At 32.2% G+C, this 23,460-nt stretch overlaps 8 protein-coding genes across 8 annotated transcripts; 4 read left to right on the top strand and 4 right to left on the bottom strand.

Annotated features, from left to right (window-relative positions):
* The first annotated feature begins 290 nt into the window (after nucleotides 1-290).
* Nucleotides 291-2,314, top strand: LOC128962219 (cell division control protein 45 homolog). Its single transcript, XM_054308577.1, has one exon. It carries the CDS (start codon nucleotides 446-448, stop codon nucleotides 2,192-2,194), a length of 1,749 nt encoding a protein of 582 aa, XP_054164552.1. The 5' UTR covers nucleotides 291-445; the 3' UTR covers nucleotides 2,195-2,314.
* A 130-nt stretch (nucleotides 2,315-2,444) lies between these two features.
* Nucleotides 2,445-4,647, top strand: LOC128962401 (protein O-linked-mannose beta-1,4-N-acetylglucosaminyltransferase 2-like). The gene is made up of 3 exons (XM_054308773.1): nucleotides 2,445-2,604; nucleotides 3,090-3,739; nucleotides 3,788-4,647. The coding sequence occupies exons 1-3, from the start codon at nucleotides 2,489-2,491 to the stop codon at nucleotides 4,645-4,647; spliced, it is 1,626 nt and encodes a 541-aa protein (XP_054164748.1). The 5' UTR covers nucleotides 2,445-2,488.
* A 243-nt stretch (nucleotides 4,648-4,890) lies between these two features.
* Nucleotides 4,891-9,104, bottom strand: LOC128962957 (retinoblastoma-like protein 2). Its single transcript, XM_054309399.1, has 10 exons — nucleotides 8,761-9,104; nucleotides 8,433-8,569; nucleotides 8,172-8,372; nucleotides 7,908-8,104; nucleotides 7,619-7,835; nucleotides 6,349-7,550; nucleotides 6,132-6,286; nucleotides 5,802-6,053; nucleotides 5,444-5,743; nucleotides 4,891-5,379 (listed from the first exon to the last, which is right to left on the bottom strand). The coding sequence occupies exons 1-10, from the start codon at nucleotides 8,899-8,901 to the stop codon at nucleotides 4,990-4,992; spliced, it is 3,192 nt and encodes a 1,063-aa protein (XP_054165374.1). The 5' UTR covers nucleotides 8,902-9,104; the 3' UTR covers nucleotides 4,891-4,989.
* Nucleotides 9,105-10,086: 982 nt separating this feature from the next.
* Nucleotides 10,087-12,576, bottom strand: LOC128962400 (ATP-dependent RNA helicase SUV3 homolog, mitochondrial-like; the record flags this gene model as incomplete). The annotated part of the gene is made up of 2 exons (XM_054308772.1): nucleotides 10,800-12,576; nucleotides 10,087-10,734 (listed from the first exon to the last, which is right to left on the bottom strand). Coding segments are annotated over exons 1-2 (2,310 nt in total), but the record flags the coding sequence as incomplete, so codon positions are not given.
* Nucleotides 12,577-12,757: 181 nt separating this feature from the next.
* Nucleotides 12,758-14,869, top strand: LOC128962961 (dihydrolipoyllysine-residue acetyltransferase component of pyruvate dehydrogenase complex, mitochondrial-like). The gene is made up of 6 exons (XM_054309404.1): nucleotides 12,758-12,933; nucleotides 13,113-13,224; nucleotides 13,288-13,609; nucleotides 13,688-14,169; nucleotides 14,239-14,516; nucleotides 14,580-14,869. Exons 1-6 carry the CDS (start codon nucleotides 12,909-12,911, stop codon nucleotides 14,867-14,869), a joined length of 1,509 nt encoding a protein of 502 aa, XP_054165379.1. The 5' UTR covers nucleotides 12,758-12,908.
* A 58-nt stretch (nucleotides 14,870-14,927) lies between these two features.
* LOC128962970 (small nuclear ribonucleoprotein-associated protein B-like) lies at nucleotides 14,928-17,705 on the bottom strand. Its single transcript, XM_054309417.1, has 3 exons — nucleotides 17,530-17,705; nucleotides 17,200-17,463; nucleotides 14,928-15,516 (listed from the first exon to the last, which is right to left on the bottom strand). The coding sequence occupies exons 1-3, from the start codon at nucleotides 17,530-17,532 to the stop codon at nucleotides 15,073-15,075; spliced, it is 711 nt and encodes a 236-aa protein (XP_054165392.1). The 5' UTR covers nucleotides 17,533-17,705; the 3' UTR covers nucleotides 14,928-15,072.
* A 98-nt stretch (nucleotides 17,706-17,803) lies between these two features.
* Nucleotides 17,804-19,299, top strand: LOC128962965 (aurora kinase C-like). The gene is made up of 5 exons (XM_054309414.1): nucleotides 17,804-18,068; nucleotides 18,126-18,471; nucleotides 18,532-18,912; nucleotides 18,983-19,106; nucleotides 19,190-19,299. The coding sequence occupies exons 1-5, from the start codon at nucleotides 18,022-18,024 to the stop codon at nucleotides 19,237-19,239; spliced, it is 948 nt and encodes a 315-aa protein (XP_054165389.1). The 5' UTR covers nucleotides 17,804-18,021; the 3' UTR covers nucleotides 19,240-19,299.
* A 34-nt stretch (nucleotides 19,300-19,333) lies between these two features.
* On the bottom strand, nucleotides 19,334-23,402 carry LOC128962956 (FACT complex subunit spt16-like). Its single transcript, XM_054309397.1, has 10 exons — nucleotides 23,117-23,402; nucleotides 22,932-23,033; nucleotides 22,690-22,854; nucleotides 22,169-22,620; nucleotides 21,478-22,105; nucleotides 20,618-21,400; nucleotides 20,230-20,544; nucleotides 19,990-20,159; nucleotides 19,671-19,933; nucleotides 19,334-19,616 (listed from the first exon to the last, which is right to left on the bottom strand). The coding sequence occupies exons 1-10, from the start codon at nucleotides 23,183-23,185 to the stop codon at nucleotides 19,357-19,359; spliced, it is 3,207 nt and encodes a 1,068-aa protein (XP_054165372.1). The 5' UTR covers nucleotides 23,186-23,402; the 3' UTR covers nucleotides 19,334-19,356.
* Between the last annotated feature and the right edge of the window lie 58 nt (nucleotides 23,403-23,460).

Here is a 23,460-nt window from a genome sequence, read left to right as displayed (position 1 = left end):
ATAACAATATAGTTTAATCACATAATAGTGAATCACAAAACCTATTTATTATAATTTGTTTGCATTAAGAATATTTATAAAGTTATGTATTATTTTATTTTAAAATACAAATATTCAAATATATTATTATTAAAATTACTTAAATATAAAAAACATTGTAATTTTAATTAACTTATTAATTAGTATAAACTATATTAGAAACTATTAATTAGCAATTATTAAGTGATATGAATATTCATTATTAATGATTGATTGATTCAAATGAAAATGTTTGCCTTAAAAGTAGTGCACAAATGCAATGAAGTTATGGTCCCTTCAAAGTGCTATCAATTGTATTGACTTTATCTCAAAGTTTTGGCGCAAAGTATTCACTCATTGAATGACTGATTGAATAAAACAACAAATGATTTGTTATTATCTCTTGTATTGATTGATAACCGAAGAGATGTTAATCAAAGACGTGCGCAAAGAGTTTTACGATTACGTGATTACATCGCGAAGTCGTCTTCTGGTATTAGTTGGCTATGATTTGGATTCAATCAGTGCCACTAAAATACTTCAATATCTTCTTGAGTGTCATCGCATTCAATACACGATAATACCAGTCAAAGACAAACACCAATTGTTACAATCATTTCAAGAACATAGAGATGGTCTCAACGCTTGTCTTCTCATTAATATCGGTAATACATTTCACGTCGGCGAGTGGTTAATGCCGGCTAACACGTGTCGTATCTTCATTTGTGACACAAGACGACCAATCAATGTATTCAATGCCTACGCAAGTGATGTCTACCTAATGACTGATATAACTGGTCTCAACTCATTCACAGATGAAGCTAACATTATTCCCGCTTATGACGACATATTTACTGATAGTGACGATGATTTAGATGATGAAGATATAGATAGACGACAATTATCACTACAAGAACTGGAAAAGAGAAGATCAAAGAAGAAAAATAGATATCAATGGGAAACCAAAAGAAATAAATTATTGTTTGATTACACAGAGAAAACCTATTGTTCTTATTCTACGGCACTTCTTATATTTGATCTTTCGTGGAAGTTATCTAAAGATAATAATGACTTATTATGGTTAGCCATCCTCGGTGTATCCGATCAGATGATTAATGTGAAGATATCTCAGCAAAAGTATGACGAACAGTATCAATACATTAAGGAAGCGATGACTAGATTGAAGAATATTAGAGGAGAGCCCACCATTGCTTTGAACAGAATTGTCACAAATGCTGATCAAAATGTGATCACAAATCATAATCACTTGAAAATTACTTATGAAAAGGATTTAAAATTATCTCTTTATAGACATTGGAGTCTTTACGATAGCTTAAGACATACGATGTATATATCGAATAAATTTAAGATTTGGAGACTAAGAGGACACAAAAGATTGCTGGCATTTCTGGCCGAACTCGGACTCCCGTTATCTCAATGTAAACAAAAATTTTCATCAATGGATTTAGAGCTCAGAAGTAATGTTAAACAATGGATTGAAGATCTGAGCAATAAATATCAGTTGCAATCAATTATTGGTTACACATTCATCGCCAGCCGTGGATTCAAAGATAAATACAATTGTAATGATATGGCATTTGCTGTCCGAGCTTTGCTCGAGTCGGCCGACAAAGACAAGAGAGCGAACCAAAAGTTTTTTGATGCCATCGATTCTTTGTCGTGGAATAACATCCAGTTATTGGAAAAGGGATTAGATTTGGCTAAACTTCAATTATCTGCTATTCTAAAACAGGTGCAAATCATTGTCGACTCAAAACAGATACAACTATTGAATGATGCGCTTTGGTATGTCATTATAAGTGAGACCACTCCAGACGCTAATTTCTTTTGTTACTCTGGATGTCTGAACCAATTATCGCAATATGTTTTACATGCTTTGGCCGCCACTAATCCCAAAAGTAAAAAAAGTGTTTGTTTGCCACTTGTGATGATTAGTCCGAACCCGAATCGGTCGGGAATGGCTATGGCTTGTGGTATTCCTCCCATTAAAACCATACATAAAGCAGAAAACTTTTTTAGTGAAGTTTATGTACACATTAATAGACGGTTAAAGGACTTCCAGTTAGAGCATGATTTAGTCGACCCGTGTGTCGCACATCTGCCCTATACTCAAGCCCTGACTTTCCTTAATGAGTTGGCCGTCCTTTTTGCTTAATTATGTTATTAATTAGATTAATATTTTGCATGTAATTCAAAGTTTGAATTTCAAACCATATAAATAGCCATAAATAGTAGTTATCATTATTTTATTATAATTTGTACAAATAATTCACTTATTAATTGAAAGTCGCGCTCACAATGAATACAACAACTCGACTATTGATTTATTTTTATATTTATTGTCAAAGCTTTTCATTTTTACTAAGTTTTAAATATTTAACACATGTTTGATATGTTTTGTAGTTTTGATTTAATTAAAATAATTGTATATAAGTTTATATATGAATTAATGTATTTAAAATATTTTATAATTAATGTATTTCTAGTGGTTATCATTGCATTAGTAGTTTTCAAATACTTGGGTTTTGTTTTAAATTCATATGACTTAACATATCATCAAATAAGGTATTGTTTTCATACTTTAATAACTTGTAATTAACATAATAATAGTCTACTTATTAAAAATATTAGTCATTTTATAATAAATTTTATTTAACATTTATATTTATAACATATTTAACTTATTTGATATTTATTAATACAGTATTGTCTAATAATTATAATAGATTATTGATTATGTATGATATACTTTATAACATAATTGTGTAACTATTTGACAAAAACATTATTATTATATCAATAAAAAATTATACTAAAATGTAGTTAAATTGTTTAATTATGATTTATATTTGCATGAAATAACAAAACAAATATAATGTGTTTTTTCATTAAATTATATTAATCTGTAATTTAATACTAATATAATAACATTAGTCATTAGTAATACAATTATATCATTTAGAGACAAAATAATGAAATGTAATTGAAGTTATCAATTGTAAAGTTTATTATTTTAATAAAAAATGATTAAATTATTATTGAAATGATAGGCCATCTTCAGTGTGGTGTTTGGGTGATAATCACAGTCAAAGACGCTGTCGTTTTGTGAACTTATGCTTTAAGACCGATACTAATGATTATATATTCCTTACGGACGACAAACAGAGTCTTAAATCTGGTTTACCATTAAACAGATTTTCTCCGACTTTGGCTGACATGTCATCCGTCGTAAATCACAATCAGTTTTATTTTAATTACGTTGAAATACCATTTGATGTTTTGATTGATAACTTAACAAAAAATTATGAAATTAAGACATTATTGGGAAAGACATTAATAATGAGTCGCTTTAAAACTGATAATTTGATGCATTATTTTCACGACGACTTAATCCCATTATACGCCACTTTACAAGAGTTGGGAGGAAAGCAACAAATAAGTGCTATATTTTTAGATGATATCTACAATCAACCACTTTATAAGCCATTCAATAATAAAGATAATTTTGAAGTAGTTTTTCCAAAATCAATACAAAGAAGTGAATTAAATAAGAAAACAATATATTGTTTTGAAGAATCATTTATTGGTTTACATAAATCTATCACTTGGTATGACTACGGCTTTCGTTATCCTCAACAACCTATAAATAGGACGTCCATTGATTCGCAATTGATCTCAAAAACCATTAGAAAATTAAACAGTGATTTAATCAATAATTTTAAATGTAATAATAAATATATTGTTTTCATATCACGAAAACAAAATCGCAAAATACTTAATGAAAAAGTTTTTGTTGAATTTATAAGTGATTTTACAAAACTTGCTGTTATTATAGTCGATGATTTGAGTGATAATTTAGAGGATATTATAAAGACTGTTATGTGCGCACAGATCTTAATCGGAGTCCACGGATCAGCACTTATTTTATCTTTATTTTTAAGTCCCGGTTCCAGTCTTATTGAATTATTTCCATTTGCTATTAATCCAAATTATGTGAAACCTTTTAAGACATTAACTCAATTACAAGGAATGCAAATTCATTACTTCTATTGGAAGAATCATTTAAAAAATAATACGTTTGTTCATAAAGAATATACCAAAGAATTTGGTGGAATTGAACACTTGACACATGAACAACAACTTAAGATTGAAAATACTGATGAAGAAGTTGGTCAACAATTGTGTTGTAGTGATCCTTATTGGTTGTATCGCATATATCAGGACACAGTTGTAGACTTAACCAGTTTTACACCCATTTTATCCAATGCTTTAGAAAAATCAATGCAACCAATGATTAAAAATGATCTCAAGATTGAGCCCACAGTTGTGACAAATTTAATGTGTTTTAGGTATCAAACAAATGATTTGTTTTACATTAAAATTATTTGGCAAAAGCCGTGGAATTTAAATTACATTAAAACATCTCAAAAGCAAATTAAATATGAGATTATTATACAAGAATTTACTTTAAAATCAGCCAACGTTTCAGTCGTCGATATCAATGAATTCACAATTTATTCAAAACCTATTCTTTCATATAATATATGGATTCGTTGTAAACTCGACCACATTTACGGACCATTTAATATAAATCCGTTGATGTGTTAATAAATATTTTTATGATGCATAAGAAATATTTTATTTATCAATGAAAAATATACAGTATATAACTAATCTATTAATATTGAATATAAATGTATATATTGTATGTATGTATATATATATATATATAACTCATATATAAGTCATGATCATTAGTCTATTAAAATTAGATAAAACTGATGGCAAATAAAGAATATATAAGATACTATAGTCTACCAAAAAAAACAAAGATTAATATTTGATTGTTTAGTATATTAATTAAATTAAATTAAATATTGATTTGTTTAACATTAAACAATTAAAGTGTCAAAACATGATCAAAAATTTCAAGATAACAATAGTAATGATTCAATCATTGCTATTATCAATGTTACCATTGCTATTGAGAGAACCATTTGATTCTAAACTTTGTCTTTCAGTGACAATGTCTCTAATCTTACGGTTCATAGTGTCAGTACACTGTCTTTTTGTGGGCGAATTCTCACTTTCGACGTCGTCCTGGAATATCCTTTTACTCACTCTCTGTGAGACTGAACCACTTCTCATCATATTATTAATAGCTCGCAAGTCTTTGGCGGGACTACTTTGGAACCGGTATGACATCGGCCGGTTCGGTGACGGCGGAAAATTTGCACTCTTTAGAGGCGATATATACAAAGGAAAACGTTGTGATATTCGCCTATACGGTGACATTGCACTAGCATTAAGACGAGGAAGAGGTGACAGAGGAGGTGATTCCTATTGTCAACAAATATTAATCATTAATATACTGAAAATATAACACATTTGGATAACTACTGACTGAGATATTTGGTGAGAATTTCATTATGTATTTAACAGTTAGTTCGGGCAAAAAGATATTATTATAGAACATAATGACGTCTCCGCGCTCTTCAAATTCAAATTGAGATCCAGTGCCGGCAACACGTGTTGGAGTTGGCGGCTGACTGTTTGGATGAGGCACTGGTAGAGTACTCGAGGAACGAATTCGATCCCTTTCCTCCTGCATGAGTGGCGAACTCGAACCTGAGTTACGGCTCGTATCACTGCTTCCAGAATGTCGTCGTCTTCGAACTGAATTCATTAAAACGCTTCTATAAACCTAATGATAAAAAATATAATATAATTATTTTGCAAAATTATTTAGAAGTAAGCCATACATGACTGGCCGCTTGAGGTTGCAGTCGATAACATTTCATAATTTCTTGAAATGTTTGACTCTGTTTCGTAACTTTACAGATGGCATAGAAAGCGCACATAATTATCTGATCTAAATGTCTGTCACGCATGAGATCAGTGTGTTGTATAAGTGAGTGTTCAAAACACGTCCAAATCTTTTTACGGATATCTTCATCACCAATATTCAATCGATCGCATAAATCTCTTAATCTAAGACCAGCCATAGTATAGACCTTTTAAGTGATAACACAATTTGATAGAAAATATAATATTTAAATAAGAAATATTGCATTTTATATTAAGAAATATACCTTTCGGAAGAATAAGCCAATAGGTCCTGATTTTAGAGGTTTAACATTCTCTAGGATTGCAGTTTCATTGGGACTGTTGTTATTTTGTTGTGGAACAGTGCCGAAGGCAATGGCCGGCACCTGAATATACTGTATTCCTCCATTATCCATTTTAGCTATAATTTAAACAAATTAATAATAAATTATCACTTAATAATAAAACATATCAATTTCATACTCGGAATCATCATTTGCACGATATGTCCCGTTTGCGTGATATTGGCTGTTGAAGTGGTTGGCGTTTCAGCTTTTGTTGAACCAAACAATTGCCGTTTGGCTGTACTTTTGTAAGGAGAGCTGAATCTATCACTAATAGATCCCATATTTGATTGTAATTCAGTTCTCTTTAGAAGAGAAACCGGAGAATTTAAGACGGAAGGAGTATTGCCAGAACTATTCATTGGAAGAGATACTTCAGCACATGAGGGAACATTTGGTTTAACAGTTCCATTTGATCGTATTAGTTCCCAAAGTGGTGAATCTGATTTCCACGCCATACTCTCTAGAATTTGCTCTTCAACTGAATTAAGATGTTTGACCACATCTCTGGATAAGCTGTCCTCTTCACGAATAATGGGTTCAATAACTTTGTAAAAATTGAAAGCATGTAATCTTAAGTCATTTGAATCTGAAAAGACCTCCAAAATCCAGGGAAATGTTTGTTTGGCATTATATGAGAAGAGAATGATCTCAACAGAACAGGCAAACAAAGACAAGTGAAAGATATCTTTTTCCAGAATATTGGTTAGACTTTCAGCTAATTTGTCGGAAGCAATTCTCTTCTTTTCACTCATTAATATATTTTCCAGTGATTTATAGTAAAATGAAATCGCGAGACGCAAACGCTTTTTAGCGAATTCATCGTTCTGTGTATTCATTGTCGGTGATGGCGGACCCATCTCTTCATTGGTAGACAGCATACGAGATGCCGGGGATGGAGATTGCGTATCATTGTTATATGCAGTGAGAAACTTGTCGCCCATAATCTTAAGCAAATTTAGTATCTTTTCTCTTGGATTTCTAATACATTGCTTGAATATGGATTCAAGTGTTTCATTTGGTTCATCTTTTCGATTCAAAAGTATTGATTGCAATCGACTGACACTATTGGTAGCACTTGCTATTGGAGTCATTGGTGTATTGTTTTGTCGATGACTCAAATAATGGCGATTTGTTAGAGGAGTGGTCGGAACCAATGAGTTAGGGTTTGGGTTATCTAGACATCGGGAACTTTGCCGACTTTGCATCAATTCTGCCAAATCATTGGTATCTGATTGAGGAGTTCCCAATTCTTCAGAAGCATTGTCGTTGAGAAAAATGCGTTCATCAAAGTCTCCAATGTTAAGCACGTATTGATCGTACTCTTTCATTATGTGTTTGCTATTTGGAGCACAAATTTATATCATTTATATCTCTACTAAATCTTTAATAACACTTCCATTACTTACTAATTATTTTCATAATGATTGACATCAAAAGTACCCGAATTCTTGGTCTTGAAGTTATCTTTTTCAAGCATTCGTTTAATACATGGCTTACACCAGTGCTCTTTGATAGTCTTGGCCTCAACTGAAATACCGTGCCATTCATCACATAAGGCCTGTATAATACACACTGTTTTGTCTCCAATTTTCACACCGTCTTCACTCAAGTATTTAGATATTTCTATTAACAAATATATGATTAAATAGTTAATCACAAAATATAGTTAAGTCAACAAATTATTTTTATAATTACCACTGAAATTACTATTCAATAACTCCTTAGAATTTTCAGCGAGCAATGCGTTAGAAAAACAATAATCAATACAAGCGAGTAATAAATGGTAAGAATTGACTAAATCATCGCTTATTTGTGGAAAATTTGATTTTATGTGAATAAAGAGTGTCCAACAAAATGAAAAGATATCCGAAGACGTTACCAACTGTTTCCGACTAAATTCAACAAATATATAACAATCACTAATTATATTATTTAAAAACAAATTCATTATAAATTTACCTTTGCTTTCTATTTTTAGCCATTTTGTTGATTATAAAAATAGGATCTTTGAACACATCCTCAAAGATTGGTTTATACTTTTTAAAGATAACTGTCGATACATTAAAGTTACGCTCCAAATGGTCAATCTTTTGACGCATTTCTGCGGATAGATTGGCCATATCTGACCACTTCTTCATTTTGTTAAAGAATTGAACCAAACTATAGTCAAAAATAATAAGTTTTAAAAAATGCTAATTTCTGTGAATTAGTTTAACAAACCTTAGTTTACATGACTTAAGCAAACGAGTCAATGAAACTAAATTGCCTTCAATTTTGACAACTTTACCGACAGTTTGAGTGATACACTTACGACAGGCAACATATACGGCACACGAGAGCCAATGCAATTGATCCCCCTTTAAGAAGTGGTAGACATAAATCAATTAAATATTAAATATCATCATAAATGATAAAATCAATCAAATGAAACCCAATTTTATTTGAAATGACTGCTCATTTAAGTGCTTCACAATTAAGACAATTATTAAATCAAATGTTTGGTTATATGATATAAGATATTCAATTGAGATATTAATGGATAACAAACCTCGAGTGTGTAATTGATACCAATCCTCTGGTATGAGATCCAGGCATCTTCGGCACTGCCTTTGTCCAGATTCAAGTCGGACACCAACTCTTTGAAGCGCTTTTTCAGTTCATCTTCCGATTCATTGACTTTTGGTGCCATTTGTGGAGACAATCACTCAATGGATCCTTTGAAGAGTACTTCACTTACTAATGATGTCTATAATAGAGTATAATCTGTAGTATTGTTTGCAAACAATTAATGGTTTAGTTGTCTGACAGACATATAATAGCATTGATTAGTATTTGAGTCAAACATTGAATGAATGCCTTTAGTTATGCTCTCGTGTTATACTCTATGGTATAGTCTATGCGCTCAACAATATTGGCGCCAAACGTGTGTCGCAAACACATCACACACTTAACACAACAACAATCACGTCATACATACATAACATATCATACATTAACCACACATTCACTTACATAGAGATCACAAAACTGGGGTTTTATTCATCACTACAAACAACACGTCATTCACTATCAATACAACATTAAATAGTTCCTCATTTTATTCACATTTTATTGATTTTTAACTAATTTTTCAATCAATAAATAAATATATTATAAAATTTTATTTTTTTTTAAATATTAATCAAACAATAAAATTGACTAAAATATGCAAATAATATAAAAATGTGTTATAAATGCTGTCATTTAAATGGCATTTAAAAGGCGCTCACATTTTGGCGCGACTTTGACTTAAAGGGCGTAACAATAGAGTGAATGCATCTCTAATACATTGTTTTCATAAAGCATTCGCTGCAAGTATTTCTCTCAAAGTAAAGTATAAAATCGTTTTCATTAAGTTATACTTAGCATTACTTTTATAATTATTAATATTTATTAATCATTTAGATTTTGATATTTATATTGACATAAAATATTAATACAAAAATTGCAAATAATATAATAAATACAATATATGTGTAAAGCATGTGCTATACCTCATACTTTGTAAGTATGGTTTTTATTAAGTATTTGAAGTCTACTTTCTCTCAAAGTTTTGTGTTTTTGCTAACTTTAAAAGTCAAGTATAAGTAGTGTTTTTATTAAGAAATTTTGAAAATACTTTGAGAGATTGCTTTATGAAAACAGGGTATAAGTCTATGATTTGAATGAAATATCATTTAAATTATGTTTTATTTAAATGCAATACAAATGTCAACACAACTAATGAAAAGATAAACAAATCAATTGTAATATAAATAGTAAATAAAACTAATAATTATTTTTTAGGTTTTTTTGGATAAAACAAAGTTTTTGTTTTATTGCTATTATTAGTAAAATTGTTTGAATTGTTATTATCGTTGAGGCTTTCAGACCATTCCTCTTGTAGTCGATTCAGCATTTCATTAGTGATGAGACCTTTTTTAACTAATTGTTTACCTAAAGACTGTTTCGAGATCTGTTTGTTTGACTTATCATTAAAGACAATGTCACTGATATTTGGCTTATTTTCGGTCAATTTATTTAAATCATTGATATCTTCGTCATAATTGGTATCAAATATTGTATTATTGATAACATTTTTTCTGTTTTTATATTTTGTGATCAATTCATTATCGGAAGTGTTGGCCAAAGAGTAGGAATTGTGTGTTTCTGAAGCTCTCAAAAGTTTAGTTATACTGATAACTCCCTGTAATATAATGTAATCCAACTCTTTCTGCATATCGCGGACCAGCTCTGCGTCGGGAAATAGATCAGTAAATCTATAGCTAAGCCACAGATAGAGATCCAAAACATCAAAGACAGACTCCAAATGAGCCAATTCTATGATATTCTTTGGTGTAGAGATAGGCCATCCTATTTGTCGGCACAACCAGTCCAATGTCATCGGTTGGTTAGTCGAGTACTGTCGGGCGTACTTCAGAAACATCGTACACACGAATGCAAACCGAGTGTTTATCGGAGCACAACAAAACACATACCGAGCCTATCAATCATATTTAATACATATTTAGTATCTATTATTACATTTTAATACTATTACTGACAAACCCTAAGTGGAAGTGGTATGTGTTGTATCATATCGGCTAAGAATTTGAAATTTTCGATATCACACATAAAATAATTTGTTTCGTCAACTTGTGATAAACTGACAAATATGTCGATCAGATTAGAGAGACTGGCGTTTGGCAAATGATAAGCAAACAACTCTATTTGGTCAGCAGTCGGGTGCAGACCAGCCGATTCAATTGGTTCGACAACTCTAGATAATAGTTCTTTAAGTAGAGGCAAGTCTTCACTTCGAAATGTAGTGACAAATCCATGTGAGAACTGTGTGCCATATCTACCGGCGCGACCAGCAATTTGTAGCGCCTGTGAGGTTGAAATCAAATCCATTTCTTTTTCTCCTTTTTCATTGAGTGTGGGTTTTATTAAAGAGTAAAATATAACTCGTCTTAAGCTTAGATTGAGACCCATTCCTATAGCATCGGTCGCCACGAGTACTTTGCACGGATCGTTTGGATCATTGAATTTACTCGTTTGAGATAATTTGGTTGCCGGTGGAAGAGTTCCATATATTACTGCTACTTCGTGGCCTCTCTTTTCTAATTCAAGACTTACAGAAAAAATATCTTTCTTATTGAAACAGACAATACAATCGCCGGCTTTTATATTATCTAATGTTTGAAGTGCTTTATCTTCAATAGTAATTGGTGTCAAACGTTTATATCGACGTACTTCCAGGTCTTCACCAGTCGATTCCATAATAGTTTTTAATAAATCCAAAGCTGCCTCTTCTCCACATAGATGTATTTCTTCTGCTGGTATTCCCAGAAGAGCCCGAGTCCAGGCCCAGCCTCGGCCAACATCTCTTATCATTTGAATTTCATCGATGACCGCAACTTCTACTTTATCATTAATTGAAGACATCTCTACTGTACAGGCGATATGATTTGAAGGCATATTATCTTCTTTAGCATAACGCCTCTCTTCTCCGGTCACGAGATCACAATCAGTTCCGTAATTATTAGTTTTTTGATGCACTTCTACGGCCAATAACTTTAGTGGACCGCAATAAACACCAGACTTTGATGTCATAAACCTCTGAAGTGCGTGATATGTTTTACCACTATTAGTAGGTCCGCAATGAAATATAACTTTACGAGTCATACTCCGGGCCTCACTATACCAATTGGGAGGAAGTCTTAAATCACTTATTTTCTTTAACTCTTCAATACAGTCGAGATGTGGAAACATTATTTTTGCATGTTTTATGAAATATGGGAACAAGTCATCAACATTTGATACTTTTTGTAAAATATCACTTAAAACCAGATGAAGTTCTGGAGATAGTGTTTGTGATTCAACACAATGTTTGCGGAAACTAATGAACGCTTCGTTTAAAAGTTTTGAATTCAAACCATTTTCTTCACTCAGTTTACGAATGACAGGCCTTTGAATAAACTTATTTAAGATCATAATTAAGTCATTCTTCTTAAGCTTATTTCCCGACAACTCTTCGCCGACATTGATATCGTCGGGATTTTGTGTTCTTCGGACAGAAAGCGGTATAACAATGGACTCAAAATCTGTTTTATCATTACTTTTGTGACGAAACAACAATTTGTTGACCGAAGACACGGAACAGCTGTGCGTTCGCCATAACACATGTCTTGTGATTGAATTGTTATATAATCTTCTTAATGAAGACATCGTCTCTTCAATAATATATTACTTCATGTGTTGACAAAAGTAGTGCTAATATATAGTCATTGCAAACACTATTGTATTGATTGTAAAGTACTGTATATTTAGTCAATCAAAGCATTAATACATTGAAACACATGTTTTGATATTTCATAATATTCTATATAATTATTATATGTATTATAGCATTGAATACACTGTTCCTCAAACTTGACATAAATTTAGAACATTTATTGCATTCAAAAATTCAGTTATCATTTCATAACATTTTATACAATAAAACATCGATTGTTTGTATCGCGAGTTCGACACTGAATGTGACAACAAATCAATTGAAACAATGATTGAAATATTAAATGTTTTTTAGAAATTGAAATATTGTTTCAAATTGTTTGATATTTTCATAAAATACTAATTTAATTGAATGAGTGTTTTGTTAATATCTGTCACGTAATGCATGGATTGGGTGTCAAAACGGGTATTAATATTAATATTAAATAATATAATAATATTAATGATATAATAGTGTATTAATGGTCTGATTATGTATTAACTGATCAATTGGTGATCAATCGTTGATAACTTATTTGAAAACACATTAACTTATAATAAATAAATAAATATAATCTCAATCTTCATAAACAATGTATCGATCAGTTATAATAAGACATTGCGGTCGCAATTCATCGACTTTATTGAAGAGGTCGTCAACTTTAACCACAAAATTCTCAATTTCTGAATCTTCAGTGAAAAGAGATTTGAAAAATATGTATAAGACTTACTTAAGAGATATATTTCAGACTAATTTGTTTTATATGTATTTTTCTTACAGAAACACATCTGCCGTAAAGCCATTGCATTTATTATCTCCTACTTTAAAGATCACCCGACCATTGGTTATAAGCGAAGTGCGGACATATGCTTCGGACAATTTGCCGAAACACAGTAGAGTAGTATTGCCGGCACTTTCGCCGACTATGGAATTGGGAACTATTATCTCGTGGGAGAAAAAAGAAGGCGATCCTCTTCACGAAGGAGATCTGTTGGCTGAGATTGAAACAGATAAGGCAACGATGGGATTTGAAACACCAGAAGAAGGATATTTGGCCAGAATTTTAGTGTCAGCGGGAAGTAAGGATGTGCCCATTGGAAAGGTATTCATTGATTTGATTTGTCATAAATCTATCGATTATTTTCTAATTATTTTCTTTCTTTATATACCAATGAAATAGTTATTGTGTATAATAGTTGATAATGAATCGGATATACAAGCATTTAAGGACTTTGTGGATACAAGCAATTCGGTGAAAACTAAACCTAAAACAGAAACAAAGGCAAGTGCACCACCACCTGTACCATCAAAATCTATGCCGACATCATTACCACAACCATTGACAACAACTACAACTAAATTATCTGGAGTGGGAATCGCCAGCAGACTATTTGCCAGCCCTTTAGCTAAAAGATTAGCTGCTGAGAAAGGATTAGATTTGAGTTCATTGGCCGGAACAGGTACGGGTCCCGGTGGTAGAATTCGAGGACAAGATGTATTAAGTGCTCCGTCTGCAGTTGCTGGCGGTCCCCGAGCTCTGGAGTTTACAGATATTCAATTAACAAATATGAGACAAATAATTGCTAAACGTTTAACACAATCCAAACAAACAGTACCTCACTATTATTTAACAGTTGATTTAGAAATAGACGAACTTTTAAGGTTAGATAATTTTGTTAAATTTATTACCATATATTTGTAATTAAAAAATACAATTAAATTTGAAATTAGACTTCGGATACAACTAAATGAAATGTTGAGTAAGGAAAAAGTGAAACTTTCTCTCAACGACTTCATTATAAAAGCCGCATCACTGGCCTGTCTTCAAATACCTGAAGCCAACAGTGCATGGATGGAGACATTCATCAGACAATACACATCAGTTGATGTATGTGTCGCTGTCAGTACAGATGCAGGCCTTATAACACCAATAGTTTTTAACGCCGATAAAAAAGGAATCAAACAAATATCACAAGACGTAAAACAATTGGCACTTAAAGCCAGAGATGGTATGTTAATCTCATTGATGACAATATAATGGTATATCTATAATGAATTGATGTAAATATTAGGTAAATTACAGCCCAATGAGTTTATTGGGGGAACTTTTACGATATCTAATTTGGGAATGTATGGCATTACTAATTTCTCTGCTGTTATTAATCCTCCGCAATCCTGTATTCTGGCCGTCGGTGGCACCAAACGTGGTATAGTTCCCGACGCTAATGGAAATAACAGAACCGTATCTTTCTTGTCAGTTACTCTTAGTTGTGATCATCGTGTAGTTGACGGTGCGGTTGGCGCTCAATGGCTCCAATCGTTCCGTCAATATATAGAGAAACCTTTTTCAATGGTTTTATAGATTAATTTAAATTTAGTTATGATTTATTTTGAATTTTAAGTTAACTTTAGATGTGATTATTTAGTACATTATTTCACATAAAATTGTTTTGCAAATTATTGTTATTTAAATTGATGAGTAAATTAATTAATATGTATTAAAGTAAAAATTATTAGTGAAATACTTGTAACTATATTAAAAGTCAATGACCATTGACTAAATTTTTAATGTGGAGGTCGTGGCATTCCAGGAGCACCTGGAGGTGGGGCTCCAGGTCTCATCATTCCTGGAGGCGGTGGTCTCATACCAGGAGGTGGTCCCAGAGGAGGTGGTCCAGTGGGTGGCATACCTCTTCCCATTGGCATTTGTGGAGGTGGACCCCCAGGCATTCCAGGAATAATACCAGGTGGAGGACCGGCAATTAATCCGGGTGGTGGCGCACCTCTACCAGGAATTACGGGAGCGGTCGGGGGTGGAGCAGTGGGAATACCTCTGCCACCTTGTGGTGCCATAACAGTGGCTGCAGGACCTCCTACTCCCCGAACTGGTCCTTGTAGTCCTGGTGGAGCACCGGCTACAGGTGGAGCAGTAGGTAAACCACGACCAACTGCACGAGCAATTCCCGGTCCATGCATTGAGCCGGGAATGGGAACTCTAGGAACTCCTTCCTATTATACAATTTAAACAGTTTTTATTAAAATTCATATCATTTGTTTCCAATTAACATTATATTGTTATCTTAATCCATAGTATTTAAGTATTAGATATTATCTATAATAGCAATTAAATGTTATTATATGTAATCAATTGTGACAATCATTGGAATAAATGTATAGATTATATGCTAGTAATACTGTATATTATATAAAGTTATAATTAGTTAGTTATAGCAATAATGTTGAATCGATGCAAATTCAATAAAATGAGTAATAGTTTTAACAAAAAAATGTAGAAATATTAAAACTATTCATAGGATTCATACAAAGATAACAATGAAATGACGAATTGGTATAACAATTGTTATATCAATGTCTATGTCCTGTGCGTCGACACCAAAGAAACCTTGAATTGTGTTTCAAAGCATTGGTAGAGCCCTTGAAAGTCATCTAATATGAGATGAGGGGAGCGGACGATCACCTTTTGGTGACCTCCACTACTATACAATCCTTGAATTAGTCCTTAACATGTCCTCTGGTGACCCAACTCTCACAAATCGTGGCATTGAACACATCTTTTGGTACCCAAAGGAGTAAATCAGGAGTAAACCCATACCTATACAGTCTATACCACTATATTAAGCCAATACACAGTACAGTATATCATTGTTGGTAATCACAACCAGAGCTCTCAAAATAATCAAACAATGCTATATAAACTGCTATTATGTTTCATTACTAATAATTTAATTATTTTGACATTAATTGCCAAAGAGAGCGGTAATTTAAACTACCGATAAAAAAATAAACTAACGTTTGGTATCAGTTTCCGCATGTTTTTTGTGTAATAAAATATCACTTTTGTAAATTCAAAGCTTACCGTAATATAAATCTAAAATTATGATAAATTTAATATTTTAAGATTATTCGACTTTAATGTCGATTTTTGTTTGTTAAACGTAATATATAATGTGATTTATACATCATTTCAATTCAATATTTATCACTTAACACTAATTTAAATCTTAATTTTATCGAATCGTTTTAAAGATAATACAATTTATGTCGATATTTATATCTTAATAATCTCAATAAATATTAATTTTAATTACAATTAAATCAAAATACTATTTTTACAAATATTTGCAAAATATTGTATTGAATTTTTTTCTTTAATAATTTTGAATAATAAACTAAATTAAAAACTATTCTAAAAAACTATTTGTTATAATAAAAGTTACCGGCAATTATTATAATAATTAATTGTTAAATTATTACCGTAAGTATAATATTTATAAATATTTGATTTAAAAAAATTAAATTGCATTTATCTGAAAAAATAAATCGACAAAATATAATAAGAATTTAAATTAGTGTCAAGTGATAAATATTGAATTGTATTTACCAGTAATCACTGTATATTAATATATGATATTACGTTAACAAAACAAAATCGACTTTAAAGTCAAATATCTCACAAATAATTAAAGTTATTGTAATTTTAAATTCAGATTTATATCAAGCGTTGAATTTTACATAAGAATTGATATATTGATTAAACAAAATACTTGTGAAATCCAGACACTAATCCTAAACATTACCTAAACTTTAATAAACATTTGCTTCAACTTTGTTATGATATTTAGATATCATTTTATGTTAATATTAAAGAACGACAAATTCAAAGAAGTATACCTCAGGAGGTGGCGGTCCCTCAACGGTCAATGAGACGATGTTTTGTCCTCTCAACAGAACAAATCCAAGAACTCGTTTCTCTTCTCTTTCGAGACCTTTAGATCCTTTGGACTTAATTTTACGAAACTCTTCACAATCGGCTAATATAAGGTTCATATGCTTATCAAATGCTTTGAATGTACCGATGAATGTCCGACTGTCCTGAAGACTCACTCGCATCCGATAATTGATGAACTGAACCATCTTATTGTTCTTTGATATCGTCTAATAATTTAAATTATTGTCAAATTAATTACTACTTTATTGTCATTTAATTTTTACAATACATACCATCTTTAATGTCAATAATTGGCACCAAATATAACCCAAAATAAGTGATAAATCAGATGACAATCACTTAAAACAAATCAATTTATTTCAATCAATATATTAATTGATTTACGTTTTGTCACATAAAACACAAACACATGGATTGCATGAATGCCGACATCAATGATGACATCAAAGTGTATGACAAACACAATGAATGCAAACATCAATTGAAAGCACGTTATTATTGAATGCAATGATTGGTTGAAATGAGTATTAATAGTATAATATTAATAGTATTTTATTCATTTTGAGCGCACTTTTCATGAATTTGATTGGTTTTGAAATACTTTAAAACGTTATAACTATTGAACTGTTGTTTCATTGATTGTCTGATCACTTATTTTAACCACAATTTACACTTGAATTACATCTTTGATTTGCCATCTTTTAAGTTGATCTCAATTGGTTTAGTCAGTGATTTACTATTAGATCACTTATTGATTGATAACAATGGATTCAGGCATTGATTTGATTCAAAAGCCAACGGTTAATGTCAGGTATTGTTGATTATATGATTGGATGTAACCATTGATTAATCGGTGACAATATATTAGTGGCGATAAACAGCCGAAACGCTGGACATTGAATGACTTTGAGATCGGGCGTCCACTGGGCAAAGGCAAGTTCGGTAATGTATATCTGGCCCGAGAAAAACGTAGCAAATATATTGTGGCCCTCAAAGTGATGTTCAAATCTCAACTAATCAAAAACAATGTCCAGCATCAGCTCAGAAGAGAAATTGAAATACAGGCACATCTCAGACATCCAAATATTCTTCGTCTGTATGGATACTTCTATGACGACACTCGAGTTTATCTGATCCTTGAGTTTGCACCGAGAGGTGAACTCTATAAACTGTTGCGTAAAAGCAATCACTTTGATGACAAAGAATCGGCGAATGTATGTCTTATTAATGTTAATATAATTTGATTATTGATTTGATTATATGATTATTTATAGTATATCTTACAAATGATTGACGCACTCGAGTGCTGTCACGCGCGCAAAGTTATTCACAGAGACATTAAACCTGAGAATATACTATTGGGATATAATGGTGAACTCAAAATTGCAGACTTCGGGTGGTCAGTCCACGCGCCATCATCACGACGAGCAACAATGTGCGGTACACTCGACTATTTGCCGCCCGAAATGGTCTTACATAAGGCGTATGACGCGACCGTTGATTTGTGGTGTTTGGGTGTACTTACCTATGAATTCTTGGTGGGAAAGCCTCCCTTTGAGAATGACGACACAAAACTCACTTATAGTCGTATCGTTGAAGTCAAGTACACATTTCCCGATCACGTATCGGAGTTGGCCAGAGATTTTATTCATAGAGTAAGTCATTGGTTCTTAAGTATAGAAATAAATGAATAATTTTATTACTTTATATGCAATAATTGATTAGTTGTTGCAAAGGAAACCATCGGACAGAATGCCACTATCAGAGGCAAAGAATCATAAGTGGATCACAACTTATGCCAAAATCAAAGCTATGGAAAACAATGAAAATGTCTGCAACGTTAACAACAGTTAATTAATGTTTATTTAACTTTTCAAAAATTAATTACAGTATGTTTTTATTAATAATATTGTCATTGTGTTTATAAAACAGCAAATAATTGTCTTACAGTACATCCAAGTAATAATAATAATAATGATTAAATTTTTTGATAAATAAAAGTTGGTTTTTATAATTCAATTTATGATTTACTTAAAACTTAGATAACATTTCAAATGAAGAAAGTATTTTAAAAAGCATATGAATATACATAAGACTTATTATTTTCTAAACTTCTTATGTTTGTCTCGTCGTCCCTCATCTCTGCGATCTCTGCTTCGTTTAACTGATCCCTTATGTGATGAATGGTGTGAAGACGAGTGCTTAGGCGGTGGAGGTTTTGATCTAAATCCCGGTCCTTTGTTTTTTCTTTGAGTGTAATCATCAACAAAGTCGTTGTGATTTTTGTCTGCAGCGGCCGCCTCTTCTTCCAATTCAGACCAATCTTTACCACTTTCTTCGCTCGTACCTAAAGATTGTTCTGCAAATATATAAATTGCGTCAGTTATGAATCATTTTGTTCAAGAAGTAAAACCTGATTCCGATTCTTCTTCACTGACATCTGAATTCTCAGAGAATTCAGAATCGCTTTCTTCAACACTTTCTTCAGAACCGGATGGTTTGTATTGATCGTCTTGTTCACTATCAGAGTCGTCTGCATTTTCAGCTTCACTGTCTGGATCTAAGAAAGTCCAACCTCCGGAATCGAAGAATCCTTCGGGATCATCGACAATGGTTTTCATAATTTTTGCCCAATTAAGTGATTGTATGCCTTCTGTGTATCGAATATCACAAGAACTGGAAATAAAATAGTTTTAGACACAAAAAACTGGAGAAAATATTATAATAAGTACTTTAGCCACTCCTTTACGTGATCCAACATATTCATTGGTACCGCATTAACCATCGATATCTTTCTGTGATAATCTTTAAATACAAATATCATATCAAAGTTTTTAAGATGAAACTGAACTCTCTCGAAGTGCACCAATTCTACTTCTTCAAGAGTAATCACAAACGGTGGCTAAAAATAAATATTACCGGTAAGTGTGATAAATAAAAATATGTTTAGTACCCAATCTAGTATTGCATACCCATTCTGTAAGGTTGACGAGACATCCAGAAGTTGGTTGCAATAAAACAGTACTACGATTAGGAACTCCAGGAAATCCCAATTCTCTGAATGGAGTGTCAAATTCAATCTCTTGACGAGTCATTTGTTCGACTTTATCGCAAAATGTCTTAAATGCTGTCTTAAGCTTTTGTCTTAATTCTCTTTCTGCCTGTTCTGCGGCCAAATCGTCCCTATCGTGCATATGTTGATGTTTTCCCAAATCAGTGGTAATCTCTCCAACTTCTGTATAGAATTGGACTTCTGATTGTTTCTTCTTTCCAAACATAATTGGATTCTATTTCAATAAATTTAAATTATATTAATAATACAATAATAATATATAACTAAATAAATATCGAAAACTGTACCCTAAGTGTGAAATGGAGAAGAATAAGCATTTCTCCATCACAGGGCTGGAAGAAGGCGTGTTTGATGTTATTGTAGAGGATGTCCACCTTATCTCCTCTAATAGATGTAAATCTGAAACCATTTGTATGCGCCTCAAGTGTTCCGTGAATTCGTTTTGTAATAATATTTGGTCTGATATACAGATCCTTTAGTTTGGGATTTGCCTTATTTTGACTCAACACAAGTGTGTCCTGTTTAACGATACCCTCTTTCTCTCTTTCCTCTGCTTCTCTCGTTTTAAACTTTTTCTGAACTTCTTTAATAAGTCTGAAAGCAGTGTTTAGATTTGAAGAGGGGGCTGATATCTCTCCCGGCTCTTTAACATTAGTGCTCCGGTATGTCAATTCTTTAAGGAATGTTGAATCAAAATTATTAGAAAACAGATTCGACTCATTTCTAGCTAAAGTAGCTCCGGGATGAAAGAAATTGACTCTCAAATATGTATAATCGCCTTCAATTGATTGTGAAATGTTTTTAATGGTTGATATATGGAAGGGCACTGGTATTCCAAATATGGGTAAAATAACAGTTTCATACTTCTTATCGACAAATATCTTAAGATCTCCTACTTCTGGTTCTTTTGGCATTTGATTAACATTTTTATACGAAATGTTAGATTTTCGAGACGTTTCTTCCTTTTTAGATCCAGATTTGGATGCGAGTCGAGCTCTGGCCGCTTCATTCAGACTCTCTGACAACTCTTTCTGATGTATTTTGCGTTTTTCTTCAGAAGTCGATTCATTCTACAATAAAAATATAAAATAATTTTAAAAATAATAAATATAAATAAAGTAAATAAAGATAACTTTATAAATATTACTCTTAATTTATTTTCAAGAACTGCTGTTCTTCGACTGCCACGAGTAGTATAATCTTCTTCGGGAACAATTTCTGGTTTTTTCTCTTCTTCTTCAGATTCTTCGTCATCATCTTTAATAATAATCGCTATATTCTTAAGTCGTTTCTTGCTTTGTGTCAATACAGTTGCGGTAGAATTTTCATTGACAACAACAGTGTCTCCAAGAAATAAAGCGTAATTTTTAGCCTCGGCATCACTGGCCGAACGATTAATAAGACCAGAAAAACCAATGGCTATATTAAAAACCATCCCTTTCTTCGCAATTGCATTAGACTTCGGCGCCAATAACATAGAGCCCTCGCGAAACTCTAAACCCATCGCAAAACCTATATTTTTGGTCATTTTATCGACCAAATGCTTATCCCGTTTGGTGACAATATCTAAGGCGTGTTGATAAACATCACTTAAACGGATACCGTCCTTAAGTTTTTCCAAAACACTTTCTTCGAGTTCAACAAGAAATTCATACAAATTTTTTTGTTCATCGTTTGGATTAACCATAAGTGTTCGCACTATATTAGAACAATACTGCTTATAACGGACACCCAATGCACAGGTAATGGCACCGAAATGCAGATTATTTTTATCGCTAAATATCATATAATATAATTGTGAGAAATGCTAAACACTTAACATTTTTATGCTTACAAACCTAACTGCACTGAATTTAAGATTATATTTGCCACCGGATTGGATGATAGCTGTATAACATAGATCTACATTTGAAGGGTCGACACCTTTGAGGTATTTCTTGTTGGCGATGGCCTGTTCCACACCGTCTGCTAGCTTTGAATGTCTTACTTTTTTGTCTGAATCAATAATTTCTGTGATTTCGTCTCTCAAATATTTAGCGTAAATATCTGAAGACAAATTCGAAGCTTTTGTAATTAATGCCAATTCGTGTTCATCTTTGGGGGCCATTATATATGCCAATGCGTTACTCATATCCAATGTTTCGTAGTTCTGTGCGTTGAATACTTTTTTCCATTCATCGACAAACTCTCCGCTGAACTTATCTTTACTAAATTCTCCGATTATTTTTCCGTTTCTGGACTTTGCGATCGCTGTCCGCAATGTTTCAAAGTTTGCCGCGTCTTTGTCAGACTATAACAAACAACAAAATTTACGGTAAATTTAAAATTATGACATAAATGACACACAAAATGGACAAACCTTATCGCGAACTAATAGAGTAATCGGTGGAACAGATTCTTCGTTTTCTTTACTCGATTCAATTAACTTTAAGAAATCCACTTTCTTTTTAGAGGCCAACACATGAATAGATTGGTGACAGAAAACCATCATTATATCTGTCATTTCATAGCCAAAGAGCCACGTCTTCAATAGGTATTAATAAATAATAATTTAGACAACGATTGTAATAATTATTATCATATAATAACTTAATGGCAAACCTGTAGCGACAAACTCTTACTGTAGACTACATCCTGATCTTGACCTAAGATTACAACAATTGCATCCACTTTACCAATATTTTCCAAATTATCTTCATTGTTCTGATGACAAACAATTAAGACATTAAATCCAAAACAATTACAATCACTGACACTTCTTCGGCAAACTTTTACCAAACACTTACTTTCCATGAGTTATACAAATGCCGGACGCGTCGGAAAAAGGCGTCCTTATCGACGGTTAAAGTGGACATCTCTTTACACACAACTTGTGATCAAACAAATCAATAAAACCATTAAATGAGAGACAAATGTGAGACAAACTGTCACTAAATGACAATCAAAGTCTTATTGTGTCATCGATTGTGTCAAACATACAAACAAAACATTTCAATGCATTTAAAGCGTAATAATGGCTGACATTCAACACAACCATTCATTTGGCGCTCAAAGCATTGCATTCATTACAACACTTATTCATAAACAACGTAACAATTATTTATATATAACGTTGTCATTGAATATACTA

The sequence above is a fragment of the Oppia nitens genome, unplaced genomic scaffold (genome assembly GCF_028296485.1).
Source record: "Oppia nitens isolate AA-2021 unplaced genomic scaffold, nextdenovo-longstitch-racon4-pilon3 scaffold6_pilon_pilon_pilon, whole genome shotgun sequence".
NCBI classification, from domain to species: Eukaryota; Metazoa; Arthropoda; class Arachnida; order Sarcoptiformes; family Oppiidae; genus Oppia; species Oppia nitens.
The sequence above is the reverse complement of the archived record's forward strand: the minus strand, read 5'-3'. Positions and strand labels throughout refer to the sequence as shown.